This window comes from Ovis aries, chromosome 25 (genome assembly GCF_016772045.2).
Source record: "Ovis aries strain OAR_USU_Benz2616 breed Rambouillet chromosome 25, ARS-UI_Ramb_v3.0, whole genome shotgun sequence".
In the NCBI taxonomy this organism is placed as follows: Eukaryota; Metazoa; Chordata; class Mammalia; order Artiodactyla; family Bovidae; genus Ovis; species Ovis aries.
The window spans coordinates 43,326,847-43,343,254 of NC_056078.1; the positions used below are offsets into that span (position 1 = coordinate 43,326,847).

The window sequence follows — 16,408 nt, forward strand, 5'->3', positions numbered from 1 at the left end:
TAGGAGGTCTATCTTCAAATGGCACCCCTCTCTTGCCAGGCTCCTAAGGTGAGCCAAGCAAGCAACATGGGGTGCCTAGCAGCAGCAGAAAGCCCCAGGCGCCTGAGGGGTGGCTGGCAGGAGGCCTGCTCGTCCTGGCTCTAGTGGGAAGGGGCCAGCTGATGAGAGACGAAGGGCCATTCCCAGAGCCTCACGCTGCCGGCATGGAGGTGGCTGACACCAAGTCCCACCAGAGGGGAGGTTTGAACCCTTTCTGTTTCAAGACGGGACGAGTCTTGGAAGTGCAGAGAGCTGATCGGGCAGATGAAGGCCAAGAAGGGGGGTGGGAAGGGGGCGAGGACAGGAGCGGACCAACACGCCTAATTAAAAACACAGACGCCCAGCAGGTTTCTCCTGTTGCTTTGGTTTGGTTTTGTCCTGATGTAAGATTAGCTTTTTCTCCAGTTTCTTTACCTTTGCAATGTGGGTAACAACGGATGGTTCTGCGTGTAAAGCATCTCTCACAATACTTGACCCATAACAGGCCCTTTGTTAGAGGGAGCTCTTTTAATTACGATATTGATACTGAAAACATTGAGCTTATGCTCTCAGACCTGAGCATCGTGGAGAGACGTTACTCTCAATTTCCTCACCTGTGTTGGACAAGACCATTTTCATAAATGCTCAGGAAAAGGAAGAGGCCACTTCACCGGAGGCAGCCAATCTGACCACCAACCAGAGCCTGGAGATAGTGGCCCGGAGGCCAGCAAGCACGGGCCAGCAGGAAGTGGTTTCTGCCTGACTGAGTGTGACCCGGCCATCCGAGCTGCCTCTGGCCCGGGCCACTGTCCCCAGCCGACCAGGTCCTACCTTGAGACCAGGTCCTACCTCGACCTCCTGCTCCAGGGTGAGCTGCCGCTCCAGGCTGCACTCCACCATCTCTGTGGTCACCGGCAGATTGTCTGGCAGCTTCAGACAGCGCTGGATCATCACAGGGTTGCAGCCGTTCAGGAACTGGTAGCCAAACATGAGGTCTTCCTGCCAGTGATTCATGACCCGCTCTGCGGAGAGAACTGCTGCTCAGCCTGAGCCAGGCTGAGGTCGTCCTGATGCGGACCGAGGGCCAGGGTCCCTGCTGGTGCTCTTGCAGGCGTTCACTGGACAGCCCACCGTGCCAAACTGCTTGACCACTCAGGCCAGGGCACCACCCCATCCTCCCGGAGCTAGCCTTCAGTGGCTCAGAAGCAACCAAAATAGACAGATGGGACTGTATCTAATTAAAAAGCTTCTGCACAGCAAAGGAAACCACAGAGTGGAAAGTCAACCTACAGAACAGGAGAAAATGTTTGCAAACCATGTATCCGATGGGGGCTACTCTTCAAATATATGAGGAATTCCTACGGCTCAATAACCCGATTAAAAAGGGGGCAAGGGATGTGAACAGACATTTCTCTGAAAAAGGCAGAGATAGCCAGCAGGCATATGACAAAATGCTCAACATCACTAATCATCAGCAAAATTCAAATCAAAACCGCCATGACATCACTAATCATCAGCAAAATTCAAATCAAAACCGCCACGAGACACCAGCTCACACCTGCCAGGACACTGTTATTATTATTTTTTAAAGGCAAGTATTGGTGAGGCTGTGGAGAAGCTGGACCCCTTGTGCATAGCTGGTGGGAAGGCAGGATGCACAGCTTTCATGATGAACAGTGTGGAGCTTCCTCAAAGAGTTCAAAATAGAACGACCACGTGACCCAGCAATCCCAGTTCTGGGTATTCATCCCAAAGAACTGAAACCAGGGTCTTGAAGAGAGATCTGCATCCCCGTGTTCAGTGCAGCACAATCTAACAGCCAATATGTGGAAACCATGTAAACGCTCCTCTACCGAGGGATGAAGGAAACGTGGTGTATGCATCGAACGGAATACCGTCAGCCTTGAAAAAGAAGCATCCGTGCAATGTGTCACAGCACAGATGAGCCTGGAGGACACTGCGCTCAATGGGAAAAGCACCACCGAAGGACAAATACCGCATGAGTCTACTTACAGGAAAAGTCGAAATTAGTCACACTCATAGAATCAAAGAGCAGCATAGGGACTTCCCTGGCAGTCCAGGGGTTAAAACTTTGCCTTCCAGTGTGGGGGGTGAGTTCAATCCCTGGTTGGGGAGCTAAGAGTCCCATATGCCTTATGGCCAAATAACCAAAACATAAAACAGAAACAATATTTCAAAATATTCAATAAAGACTTTTTAAATGGTCCACATCAAAAAAAAACCTTGAAAACATCTATACAAAAAGCAGCATATCATGGTGGTGGTCAGGAGGGAGTGGGGGAGTTAGTAATCCACGAGCATGAAGTTTCAGTCAAGCAAGATGAATAGGTTCTAGAGACCTGGGGTGCAACACTGTACCTACAGAAAGAAAAAGAACCCAGGTCCTGTGCCCAGGAAGGAGGGGGGCCCAGGACGCAGGAGAAGGAGGGGAGCAGGGGGACCGCCTGGGGAGGGGTCGGTGAGGGCAGCGGTTCCCTGTGCTTGCTTCCTTACTGTCTCCTGACTTTTCCGTTGCTCCATGGTCCAACCCATGCCATCCCTGGCAGGTATACGACGCTACTGCTCTACCAAACACATCCTAGTCCAAAGGAGCCCATTGTTGCTTTCATGTAAATGCTTAAAAAACCACTCTAACTCCTGCCTATTTTTTTTGTTTGTTAAGAAGCATAAAAAATGATTGATTTATGTAAAGAAAAAATTCTGATATTCTCAACACTTTTGATGGTGGAATGAGGTTGAGGACGTTCAGCCTTGAACATCCAAGGAGTAGAAACCTCTGGCCAGGGCAGTGGTCCCCAGGAGAGGGCGCTGTGTGGGTGCAGGCGGTGCCAGCCTCGGGGACAGGGAGGGCCCGGACTGGAGCAGGGGGGTCAGCCCTTTCCCATGCCCAGGCGAGGCTCACCCAGCACCACGAGAGTGCCCCAAAACACACTCACCGGAAATAGTGTTGCTGATCCTGACAAAGATTTTCTCAAAGTCGGCGAAGTCGTTCCAGGACGACTGGAACATGTGCATGAAGCGGTTGATGAACAGGTTCTCCATCCTGCAGAGCGAGACACGCGGCGGCTGCACACGGCCTGGCCCGCCTCCCCACACACGCCCTCTCCCCTGCACACGGCCTGGCCCGCCTCCCTGCACACGCCCTGGCCCGCCTCCCCGCACACGCTCTCTCCCCTGCACACGGCCTGGCCCGCCTCCCTGCACACGCCCTGGCCCGCCTCCCTGCACAGGCCTGGCCCGCCTCCCTGCACACGGCCTGGCCCGCCTCCCCGCACACGCTCTCTCCCCTGCACACGGCCTGGCCTGCCTCCCTGCACACGCCCTGCCTCGCCGCCCCTGTACACACCCTGGCCCGCTTCCCTGCACACGCCCTGGCCCGCCTCCCTGCACACGGCCTGGCCCGCCTCCCTGCACACGCTCTCTCCCCTGCACATGCCCTGGCCCGCCTCCCTGCACACGCCCTGGCCCGCCTCCCTGCACAGGCCTGGCCCGCCTCCCTGCACACGCCCTGGCCCGCCTCCCTGCACAGGCCTGGCCCGCCTCCCTGCACACGGCCTGGCCCGCCTCCCCGCACACGCTCTCTCCCCTGCACACGGCCTGGCCCGCCTCCCTGCACACGGCCTGGCCCGCCTCCCTGCACACGCTCTCTCCCCTGCACATGCCCTGGCCCGCCTCCCTGCACACGCCCTGGCCCGCCTCCCTGCACAGGCCTGGCCCGCCTCCCTGCACACGGCCTGGCCCGCCTCCCTGCACAGGCCTGGCCCGCCTCCCTGCACACGGCCTGGCCCGCCTCCCCGCACACGCTCTCTCCCCTGCACACGCCCTGGCCCGCCTCCCTGCACACGCCCTGGCCCGCCTCCCCGCACACGCTCTCTCCCCTGCACATGCCCTGGCCCGCCTCCCTGCACACGCCCTGGCCCGCCTCCCCGCACACGCTCTCTCCCCTCGCACACGCCCTGGCCCGCCTCCTCTGCCAGTCCCTTTGCACCCGGGTCTCATGCGGCCTCTAGGAGCCTTGAACCCGGGGCAGCTCCGAGGGGCAGCTCATTGGCCTTGTGGAGAGCGGGACGAGCGTGGCACCCACGCCCATGGGCGTCCTCCGCACTCCCTTGAGAAAGAGCCCAGTGGCCTGCCCTCAACAACAGCCTACAGCGCTCATGCCGCATTCAGTCAGCAGACTCGCTGCTTCGCCCGGTTAAGGCAAGCTTGCAGGGACAGAGCACCGCTGTTCCCGCTGCAGCTGCTCTCCCGGGTCTCCTGGATTTGGGAGGATGAGCAGTTCAGTGGAGTTTAGCCATCCTTTACTGTCTGCCTAACTCCGGCTCTTTGCCTGGTGCTGAGGAGGACACAGCTTCCAAACATTCATTACACAGTAAAGCAAAGCAACCCAGGGTAGGAACTTACTAAATTCAAAAGGCAGGCTGCCGGCAACAAGGTGAGAGATCTGAGAGGCCTGAGCAACCCGGGGGGCTTCCTGGAGGAGGCAGGAGTGGGATGGGTCTGGGAAAGCTGGAGAAGGCAGGAAGGGGTATCCCAGGCTTTCCTACGTAACCTAGGCAAGGTGCAGGACGGAGCTGTGGGAACTCTGGCCAGCACTCACGGTGGCGGCCTCTGGCGCTCACAGCTGAGAATGACGAGCCCCCCCTGCTTCTTCCTGCCGCCCAGCCTTCCAGGGTCCAGGCCTCCCCACCGGCTCTGCCTCTTTTATCCTAACTTGGTGGTGTCGGCATGCATGGTCTCCCATTTGGGATGCCGTGTGCCCCTCTTTCTCCTCCTCCTGAGCATATGGGACGAATGTACCTGGAGGGCTTTGCCTGGCGAACCCCACTTCTCCTCTGATCTCGTGAAGCTTCCCTTTCCCCACAGGCCTGCGATGCTACTGCCACGCCGCTGATGGCAGCTTCGGTGCAAACACACTCGCGTGAAAACCTGCCTGCTGCCCATGCGCCAGAGGGCGAGGTGGGTCTGCGCTGCTCCGCTGGGGCTGGGCTCCGGGCAACAGTGGGCTCAGGGCGCAGTCATGGCTCGGTTGGGCATAGTCAGGGCCTGGGGTGGGGGACCTTGGCGGTGCTCCCCCAGTGGGCTGCCTGTCCTGCCCACCCATCTTCCCCAAGGGCGCCTCCCCCAGAAAGCAGCCCTTACGGAGAGGTCCCAGCACCCTCCTTGCATTTACTCCTGGGGCAGGGGGCTGGCGGGAACTGAGAATGTCCGCGAAGGTCTGGGAATCCTGCAGCCTCCTTGCGCCTTCAAAGGACTGAGGTTTGGGTGTTTTGTCTGGAGTGAACCTGGCTGACGGGCACAGAGGGCTCTGAACAGCATCGTGGTGGGGGGCGGGTGGGGGAGGGGACACCCGTGAGCATGCAGAAGGGCAGCAATTCTCAGCGACCAAAGATGGGGACTCAGCAGACACTCAGCAGACCCTGGGGCCCCTCCCGGCTCTGCTGGTCCCAGGAAAGGCACTTGATGCAGAAAAGGACGCCCCTTCCTGAAGACTCCTGTCCAGGTCCTGCTGTGGTTTAGCAAATGCTGCTCTTGTTGGTCCTGGACACCTGGAGGCCTGGGAGCCCACTCTGCTTGAGGGCAGGTTCTGGGGCCACAAGGCCAATGACCTCAGCGAGTTAGAGGAATCAGCTGCCTACAGATGGCTGATACACTGTGAGGCCTGGATGGCTGATACGCTGTGAGGCCTGGATGGCTGATACACTGTGAGGCCTGGAATGCGCTGGAGCACAGCCTGGGCTGTGGTGGCTGCACACAGTAGGTGCTCAGCACCTCAGAAGAACCCTGGTGTCATTCTATTGTCACCAGCAATTTGATCCCAGCCCTTCATGGGGGAGGGGGAGCTTTTACCCACGTCCTTGCTGTACTCACATGCTTGTTGCAGCCTCACCACCGCCAGGCAGGCCTCCAGGAATGCCCCCAGCTAAGCTTCTACCAGCCATGTCCCTCCTTCCTCACCCAGCCCCCAGCCCTCCTCCTCCAACCTCCTTTGTTAGCTGAGCTTCCTGGGACAGGAATCCTTGTCAAGGTGGAGGACCAAACCTCTAATGATCTCTGGTGTCTGGGTGTGGAGAGGCCTTCCCAGGCCTGTACAATTCTCCCTGCCTGGAGGATGGCCCAGCACCACACATTGCCCTGGAAAGAGGTCTCGGACCCCAGGGCACCTTGTGGGGGATTGGGAGTGTGTCACAGCCCCACATGGGTCCCGGGTCTCCCTAGCTGGTCTCTTTGACCTTAAAACAAAAGGCTGGCACCAAACACAGGATGGGGTGTGGTAGGACTACCCCAAGGAAGCCAGAGACCCAGGAAGAAGAGGAGTTAGGAGGAAAATCATTTGCAAGTCATCTGGAGGCAAAATATTGCTACATACTCACAGACAACTGGATATTAGGGACTTTAAAGATGTGTTATACACAAAACAGAACCCATGGCCAGAGAGGGCACCTGGCTCGTCTGAGGTCACACAGCCAGGTGACAGCAAGGACAGCTAATGGCACAGCCAGGTAAAAGCAGAACCAGATGTAGACACAGCCAGGTGGGAGCTCACATGGAGACGCTTGCTGGCCCGGGCTGGGCACAGCTGCAGGCCCTGCGCTGACAGAGGCGGGAGCTCCTCCTTCCTCCACCCCCTCCACCCCTTTCCTTCGTTGAACAGCTTCTCCATTTCGCATTTCATGGTTTTTCTCTTTGGGGTGGGGGGGCCAAGCTTACTGAACAGGGCCAGCCCCGTTCCAGGCAGTGCAGGTGGCTCTGAAGAAACTTGCCAGTTACCCAGAAGTGGCGTGGAAACCGGGCTGTCCAAAGGCGGAGGTCCAAGAGGGAAGGGCCCTGAGGATCTCCTCCCTGGGTCTGTTTTCCATAGTAAACACCAGCCAAGGTTAGCTAAGGGCAGAGTGGCGCCTCTATGGAGGGAGCTGTGGGCAGGCAGGCCAGGACCCAGGTCAGGTCAGATCAGGGACCTTCAGGGCAGTAGGGCTGCCACCTGCAGGGTGGACACCTTTTCCCCTTCTGACCACAGAGGGGATGGACCAGAGGGTCTTGGAGCCCCAGCTCCACTGCTGGGGTCTGGACACAAGAATCCTGAGTGGGGCTGGAGTCCACGTGCAAGCCCAGGCCAAGACCAAAGAGGACAGTTGAGACGGATGCAGGTCGCCACAGCCTGGCTGAAGACCCTAGCCCCATCTCTTCCCAGAAGCATGGTCTCAGGCAAATCCTTAACCTTCTGTGCCCAGAAGTGGGTGTGATGATTGTCCCTGCCTCACAGGGCTGACATGATATACAAAAAGCACTGGTATGTAAATGAGTTCAGCAAATATTAGTGACTAGCACCTGGCCATCACTTCCTGTTAATATTAAAGTCTGTAGTCTTCAGCTATGGTGTTCTGGGGGGACCGGTGGGTAAGCGCACAATCCAGGCTACGGCACAGCGCTCGCGCCTCCTTCCCGCCCTCTCCTTCCTGGGGTCCTGCTGTCTAATTCGCTCATCCCTTTCTTCCTTCACACTCAGTTCGCCAAGGAATCTGTAGGTACTGGTTCCTCTTTGCTTCCTCGCCCCTGCTGTCCCCGAGTGCTCTCCTCCAGGGCACTGGGCGTCACATCCTAGTCACTGTATCCACAGCGTCAGCTCTAAACTCCCCTCACCTCCCCAAAGCATCTGACAAAGCAGCTTCTCTTTCCTTGACACTAAAACACTGACCCCCAGGGACCTCGCCCCTGGTGAGGGCGCTTCAAACCCTTAGTCCTGCAGCCTCATCCCAGTAAAGGCTGGGACCCTTGCCCCATTCCCTGCACTGGCAGCCCCAGCCCCACTGCCCTACACAGGCCCCCAGCCCCAGTCCTCACGGGTCATGGAGCTGTCGCTGCCCGAATGCCAGCCCTCTCCTCCTGCAGTCAGCCTGGTGAGCTCCTACGCAGCCTTCAAGACCCGGGTCAGGCTTCCCTCTCAGAAAGCTCTTGCCTGATGCTGCCTCCGAGCTCCCTCCCTGCCTCCCGCCTCCCCAGTGCTCCTTTCCTAAGGAATACCCATCCGGTGCCATCGCGATGAGCCGCCCACAGCTCTGTCTCCACTACACTGTGAGCTTCTTGGACTGCTTTTGATTCGTCTCAGGCCCCCGCTCCCAGGAGCTCAATAAACATTTGTCAAAGGCTGAGCCGCAGATGGCCTGCTCTGGGCCAGCTTCCACGGGGGTGGAGGGAGCCCAGAGGAGCCGGCAAACGGGCAGTGACAGGGCCCTGGGTGGCGTCTCCTTCCCTGCGCTCAGGAAGGAGGAGGAGGCCCCCCAGTCACCCAGACGGAGCTACTAGAGGCCACACCCTACCGTGTGCTAGACCTCCCCACAGCGGCAGTGCCTGCGTGACTTCATTTCAGTCTCACAACAATTCTGGCCGTTAGGCAGCATCGGCCTTACTTCATAGTCAGAGAACCTTTAAGTCAGGAAACTTAAAAACCTCTCCCAAGATGGCGCAGCTAGAATCTGAAATGGCCACTGCTTTCCAGGCTCTAGATAAGGTGACCTCTTGCTTGTAAAGGGTATTAGAGACGAGATAACATGTGTTATAATTTTAATAGATTAATAGCTTTCCCCCCAGGGTCGCCATGAAGGCTAAAGCAGACAATTCTATGGAGAAAGCACCCACAGCTACAGCCTGGCACTGACTAGGGGCGTGGCAGGTGGCAGGCCCTTGTTACTTTCTTCCTCCCAGAGACGCAGCCTCAGGAAGACAGATAAACTGGATCTCTGGGTCTCTCTGATATGAGGGGTTCCCTGCAGAGTTTGCTTGTCAGGCTGTGTGTGTGTCTGTGTAGGGTTTTTCTCAAATGTCCCCAGGAGCAAGACCCGGGGGTGCGGCCTCCCACCCTTTCTTCACAGAGGTGCAGAAGTTCGACCACATACGGTAACTTCTTGAGGGGAGAAGCTCTGCAGCTAAGCAAACGTCGCCACAGAGGCTAACTGAATGAGCACTTCTCAACCTGTCTGCCTCCTGGTTATGCCGAGCCGAGGCAAGGGCCCACCTGGGGACACTCTCTCCCTGGCGGTAGGCAGTGCCGGCACCAGGAGGTGCTGAAGCGCCTCGGGGCAGTCCAAGGCTTGGTCAGGGAGCACATCCGTGGATTTAGGGTCTTCCAGATTAGCATGACTGGGAGAATTCCCTAAAGTGCCAGTGTACTGATTCAAAGACCCCTTCACTAGCCCCGGGGTGGGCCTGGGGCTCCATGTTGGTAACAAGCACCCAAGGAGTCTCTGAAAACCGTCAGTAATTCAGCTGCCAAGAAGGAGCACATAAGTCAGATCGCTGCCATTTATCAGCAGGAGCTGTCGGGCAAGTATCTGACTTCCGATTCCCCAACTGCAGAACGAGGTTAAGAACTGTGCCCGCCTCATGGGGCTGCAGTGAAAGACGAACAGAGACGCGCGTGAGCCATCTGGCCTGCTGGCCTTTATTACTGCAGGACCCTGCCAGTCAGGGGACAGCTTACACCTTGTCTACCCTGGAATTGGTCCACGGAGAGATGAAACACTCCAGGTAAAGACCCTCACTCTGGGCTGAAAACAGCTCTGTTTGGCATTTAGAGTCCTGTGTGCTGTGACTTTGTTTACACACAGGTTCCCCTGGGATTGTGTGTTCAGGATCCATGCTATGACCAGGAGGTAATCAAGTGATTTGGGAGGAGTTGCTCAGCAGAGCTGCCCCCTCAGCCCGAGACCCCCATGAGGGGAGGAATGGGAGTCCTGCCTCTGGCCCCAGCTGCTCAAGTTCTCGCTTACGCTTTGGAGTAGTTCAGAACAAAGTCCACTCCTTTCTCGCTGTCGAACTGGATATCTCGCGGTAAGTCCTTGTGGCATTTGGCATCGATGCTCAGTGGGAAGCCAGGGTTCCACTCCATCCATCTGAGTGTGAAAGGGGAGGAGAAAAAACAGGATTCAGTGTCTGGCCTCTGGACCGGCCCCTCAGGCTGAAGACTGCCTATCAGGTGACCGCGTTGTGGCTGAGCGTGTGCCCAGTGAGGTATTGGGATGCCTCCCAGGGTCAGGTAGCCCCCCACCCTGCTGAGTGCTGAGCCTCCCAGTGGGAGGCCTAAGGTCTCCTAAACCTGAGGCTGGGCTTCCAGCAGAGGACTGGATGGTAGGTGCATACAGAGAGCATCAGAAGACCTCATTTTTGGGGGGTGACATTCAAGGGCGATGCCCCCAGTGAGTGCCTTGCTGCTCACTGGAGTTGGAAGTGGTATAGGCTGTCCCCACATCTGACCTGGACATCCAGTGTCTCACCAGCTTGGTCAACACCCTTGTATCGTGTGTGGCGGTCAGGGGAAAGGGGACAGTGGTCATGCCTTCACACGGGGCACAGGCAGCAGGGTGGCTGGCAAGGACCTCCAGGCACAGACAGCTGCCAATAGCGGGTTCAGACATTGCTAGTCAAAAGAGCTCCCCCCAAACACGGGCATGTACCCCACCGCCCAAAGGTTTAGAGTCTGTTGTCCTTGAAATTTATCCTGCAGCACTGGGCATTTAAATTTTTTTTTTTTTTTTTTTTGCCATGTCATATGGTTTGCGGGGTCTTAGTTCCCCAACCACGGATTAAACCCAGCCCCTTGCAGTGGAAGCTCAGAGTCTTAATTACTCGACTGCCAGAGAATTCTCTAAGTCTTTTAAAAATGCTCTTTTTGCTTACTACAGAAGCAAACCAAACCAAAAATCTGTTAACTTCTTTAGGGCAGGGAGAACGACCTTATATTTGCTTTAAAACCAAAATTTACATTCTGGGATTTCAGCTTTTCCATTTGTATTCCTAATTATCTTTTCTTTTTAATCTCTCTTGTGAGAGGGAAGTAAAACATTGAGTTACAGGTCATTAAAGGTCTTGCAGCCCTTTACTATCATCTTGCACTTTTACCATCACAAAATTCCCAGTGTTTTTTGAGGCGTCCTGCACGGGTGCAGGAGGGCCGAGAGGAGCTACTCCACATTCAAGGTCAGGAGGGGTGACCTCGTCCAAGGTGAGGAGCAGCGGCTGCGCTTTGCTGGAGCAGCCGTGAAGAGATACCCCACGTCCAAGGTAAGAGAAACCCAAGTAAGATGGTAAGTGTTGCGAGAGGGCATCAGAGGGCAGACATACTGAAACCATAATCACAGAAAACTAGCCAATCTGATCACACGGACCACAGCCTTGTCTAACTCAATGTAACTGAGCCATTCCGTGTGGGGCCCCCTAAGACGGGCGGGTCTGGTGGAGAGGTCTGACAGAGCGTGGTCCACTGGAGAAGGGAACAGCAAACCACTTCAGTATTCTTGCCTTGAGAATCCCATGATTAGTATGAAAAGGCAAAGTGATAGGATACTGAAAGAGGAACTCCCCAGGTCAGTAGGTGCCCAATATGCTACTGGAGATCAGTGGAGAAATAACTCCAGAAAGAACTGAGGGATGACGCCAAAGCAAAAACAATACCCAGTTGTGGATGTGACTGGTGATAGAAGCAAGGTCTGATGCTGTAAAGAGCAATATTACATAGGAACCTGGAATGTTAGGTCCATGAATCAAGGCAAATTGGAAGTGGTCAAACAGGAGATGGTAAGAGTGAACATCGACATTCGAGGAATCAGTTCAGTTCAGTCGCTCAGTCATGTCTGACTCTTTGCGACCCCGTGAATCACAGCATGCCAGGCCTCCCTGTCCATCACCATCTCCCAAAGTTCACTCAGACTCACGTCCATCGAGTCCGTGATGCCATCCAGCCATCTCATCCTCAGTCGTCCCCTTCTTCTCCTGCCCCCAGTCCCTCCCAGCATCAGAGTCTTTTCCAATGAGTCAACTCTTTGCATGAGGTGGCCAAAGTACTGGAGCTTCAGCTTTAGCATCATTCCTTCCAAAGAAATCCCAAGGCTGATCTCCTTCAGAATGGACTGGTTGGATCTCCTTGCAGTCCAAAGGACTCTCAAGAGTCTTCTCCAACACCATAGTTCAAACGCATCAATTCTTCGGCGCTCAGCCTTCTTCACAGTCCAACTCTCACATCCATACATGACCACAGGAAAAACCATAGCCTTAGCTAGACGGACCTTAGTCAGCAAAGAAATGTCTCTGCTTCTAAAACGGACTGGAATGAGTGAATTTAACTCAGATGACCATTATATCTACTACTATGGGCAGGAATCCCTCAGAAGAAATGGAGTAGCCATCATGGTCAACAAAAAAGAGTCCAAAGTGCAGTACTTGTATGCAATCTCAAAAACAACAGAATGATCCAAGGCAAATCATTCAATATCATGGTGATCCAAGCCTATGCCCCAACAAGTAACGCTGAAGAAGCTGAAGTTGAATGGTTCTATGAAGACCTACAAGACCTTTTAGAATTAACACCCCAAAAAGATGTCCTTTTCATTATAGGGGACTGGAATGCAAAAGTAGAAAGTCAGGAAATACCTGGAGTAACAGGCAAATTTGATCTTGGAATACAGAATGAAGCAGGGCAGAGGCTAATAGAGTTTTGCCAAGAGAACACACTGGTCATAGCAAACACAAGAGAAGACTCTACACATAGACATCACCAGATGGTCAACACCAAAATCAGATTCTTTGCAGCCAAAGATGGAGACGCTCTATACAGTCAGCAAAAACAAGACCAGGAGCAGACTGTGGCTCAGATCATGAACTCCTTATTGCCAAATTCAGACTTAAATTGAAGAAAGTAGGGAAAACCACTAGACCATTCAGGTATGACCTAAATCAAACCTGTTATGATTATACAGTGGAAGTGAGAAATAGATTTAAGGGCCTAGATCTGATAGACAGAGTGCTTGATGAACTATGGACAGAGGTTCGTGACATTGTACAGGAGACAGGGATCAAGACCATCCCCATGGAAAAGAAATGCAAAAAAAGCAAAATGGCTGTCTGAGGAGGCCTTACAAATAGCTGTGAAAAGAAGAGAAGTGAAAAGCAAAGGAGAAAAGGAAAGATATAAGCATCTGAATACAGAGTTCCAAAGAATAGCAAGGAGGGATAAGAAAGCCTTCCTCAACCATCAATGCAAAGAAATAGAGGAAAAGAACAGAATGGGAAAGACTAGAGATCTCTTCAAGAAAATTAGAGATACCAAGGGAACATTTCATGCAAAGATGGGCTCACCCTTGGACAGAAATGGTATGGACCTAACAGAAGCAGAAGGTATTACAAGAATACACGGAAGAACTGTACAAAAAAGGTCTTCAGGACCCAGATAATCACAACGGTGTGATCACTCACCTAGAGCCAGACATCCTGAAATGTGAAGTCAAGTGGGCCTTAGAAAGCATCACTACAAACAAAGCAAGTGGAGGTGATGGAATTCCAGTGGAGCTATTTCAAATCCTGAAAGATGATGCTGTGAAAGTGCTGCACTCAATATGCCAGCAAGTTTGGAAAACTCAGCAGTGGCCACAGGACTGAAAAAGGTCAGTTTTCATTCCAATCCCAAAGAAAGCCAATGCCAAAGAATGCTCAAACTACCGCACAACTGCACTGACATGCTAGTAAAGTAATGCTCAAAATTCTCCAAGCCAGGCTTCAGCAATCAATCTGGTTTTAGAAAAGGCAGAGGAACCAGAGATCAAACTGCCAACATCCAAAAGCAAGAAAGTTCAAAGTTGCCAACATCCAAACACAAGAAAAAGAAAGAGAGTTCCAGAAAAAACATCTATTTCTGCTTCATTAACTATGCCAAAGCCTTTGACTATGTGGATCAGAATAAACTGTGGAAAATTTCAAGAGATGGGAATACCAGACCACCTGACCTACGTCTTGAGAAACCTATATGCAGGCCAGGAAGCAACAGTTAGAACTGGACATGGAACAACAGACTGGTTCCAAAGAGGAAAAGGCGTATGTCAAGGCTGTATATTGTCACCTTGCTTATTTAACTTCTATGCAGAGAACGTCATGAGAAACGCTGGCCTGGAAGAAGCACAGGCTGGAATCAAGATTGCTGGGAGAAATATTAATAACCTCAGATATGCAGATGACACCACCCTTATGGCAGAAAGTGAAGAGGAACTAAAAAGCCTCTTGATGAAAGTGAAAGAGGAAAGTGGAAAAGTTGGCTTAAAGCTCAACATTCAGAAAATGAAGATTATGGCATCTGGTCCCATCACTTCATGGCAAATAGATGGGGAAACAGTGGAAACAGTGTCAGACTTTATTTATTGGGCTCCAAAATCACTGCAGATGGTGACTGCAGCCATGAAATTAAAAGATGCTTACTCCTTGGAAGAAAAGTTATGACCAACCTAGATAGCATATTCAAAAGCTGAGACATTACTTTGCCGACTAAGGTCCGCCTAGTCAAGGCTATGGTTTTTCCTGTGGTCATGTATGGATGTGAGAGTTGGACTGTGAAGAAGGCTGAGCGCCGAAGAATGGATGCTTTTGAACTGTGGTGTTGGAGAAGACTCTTGAGAGTCCCTTGAACTGCAAGGAGATCCAGCCAGTCCATTCTGAAGGAGATCAGCCTTGGGATTTCTTTGGAAGGAATGATGCTGAAGCTGAAACTCCAGTACTTTGGCCACCTCATGCAAAGAGTGGACTCATTGGGAAAGACTCTGATGCTGGGAGGGATTGGGGGCAGGAGGAGAAGGGGACGACCGAGGATGAGATGGCTGGATGGCATCACGGACTCGATGGACGTGAGTCTGAGTGAACTTTGGGAGTTGGTGATGGACAGGGAGGCCTGGCGTGCTGCGATTCATGGGGTCGCAAAGAGTAGGACACGATTGAGTGACTGAACTGAACTGTTTGTCCAGTAAGCCTCTCATTATTATCATTAGAGGTGAACAGGAATTGGATATGAGCACTCTTATAATCTCTAGGGTGCATTTTGAAAAGTGTTTTCTGTTGCATAGAACCCTACATTTCCTGCTATTGATTTACTTACAATGTTCTATTCTCCTCGACATTAAGAAAGCCTCTACTTTTGCTGTTTGTATTAACACAATTGCCTGGACATTAACCAGACTAAAAATGCAGGTGAATGCACAAATATCAACCAATTCATTGATTTTTTTCCTTTGTTTTAAAAAACGTTCCAAGGCATCTCCAATATATGTCTAAAACTAAGACAGTCGTCTGGTAGCCCCGCTGGTGTTAACTATCAATTGTGGGTGCATGCGTGCTCAATCGCTCAGTCATGTCTGACTCTGCAATTCCGTGGACTGTAGCCCGCCAGGCTCTTCTGTCCATGAGGTTTTTCAGGCAATAATACAGGAGTGGGTTGCTGTTTCCTCCTCCAGGGGATCTTCCTGACCCAGGGATTGAACCCCCATATCCTGTGTCTCCTGCATTGGCAAGCAAGTTCTTTATCACTGTGCCACCAATTACTATTGGTCAAATCAGTTTAAACATTACTAAACATTTTCTCTTAGCCACTGGCAGTCCAGGGGCTCTAAGCAATTGTAAGAGCTTAGTGGAGCTGGACTTTTCTCAGTATGCAAGCCCTTAGTCAATGAGGGGAGATGTGCCAGGTAATGGAGTCCCATTTTTTTTTAAGTGCAGAGTTTACCTGGAGCACATTTCCTCAGGACCTCCCTGACTCCCGCTGACCCCAGCCTCCAAAATGCTTCCACCTTGGGCGGTCATGAGACCACAGCCTGTCAGTGCATGGAGACAGTGCAGTTTGCCAGCCAGTTTACAACTGGCACCTGAACCAAACGCTTATGTTCCTTTCACTCAAGGACCGGTGCCTGAGAGCCCTGACAGGCTGACCTGTGCAAGGGCCAAGGACCGTCACAGCCATAGATAAGCAGGCAAAGAGAAACCACATGCCACCGGGAAGACCATGCTGAACAAGGAAGCGGGAGCAAAAAGCAGAAAAGACATTTAATTTCTGAATAAGGAGAGAGAGCTACAGAGGTCTCAAGTTCAGTTCAGTCGCTCAGTCGTGTCCGACTCTTTGCGACCCCATGAATCGCAGCATGCCAGGCCTCCCTGTCCATCAGCATCTCCTGGAGTTCACTCAGACTCACGTCCATCGAGTCCGTGATGCCATCCAGCCATCTCATCCTCGGTCGTCCCCTTCTCCTCCTGCCCCCAATCCCTCCCAGCATCAGAGTCTTTTCCGATGAGTCAACTCTTCACATGAGGTGGCCAAAGTACTGGAGCTTCAGCTTCAGCATCATTCCTTCCAAAGAAATCCCAGGGCTGATCTCCATCAGAATGGACTGGTTGGGTCTCCTTGCAGTCCAAGGGACTCTCAAGAGTCTTCTTCAACACCACAGTTCAAAAGCATCAATTCTTCGGCGCTCAGCCTTCTTCACAGTCCAACTCTCACATCCATACATGACCACAGGAAAAACCATAGCATTGACTAGGCGGACCTTAGTTGGCAAAGTAATGTCTC

At 53.0% G+C, this 16,408-nt stretch overlaps 1 protein-coding gene across 2 annotated transcripts in view; it reads right to left on the reverse strand.

Moving 5' to 3' along the window:
* Positions 1-16,408, reverse strand: part of ALOX5 (arachidonate 5-lipoxygenase) — a 47,379-nt gene that overhangs the window by 13,341 nt on the left and 17,630 nt on the right. For both annotated transcript variants that reach the window (XM_015104505.4, XM_027962219.3), the window contains exons 4-6: positions 9,807-9,929; positions 2,976-3,082; positions 868-1,040 (exon numbers count right to left, since the gene is read on the reverse strand). In XM_015104505.4, coding sequence (XP_014959991.2) covers positions 868-1,040; positions 2,976-3,082; positions 9,807-9,929 — 403 coding nt within the window. The remainder of the gene's footprint in view (positions 1-867; positions 1,041-2,975; positions 3,083-9,806; positions 9,930-16,408) is intronic.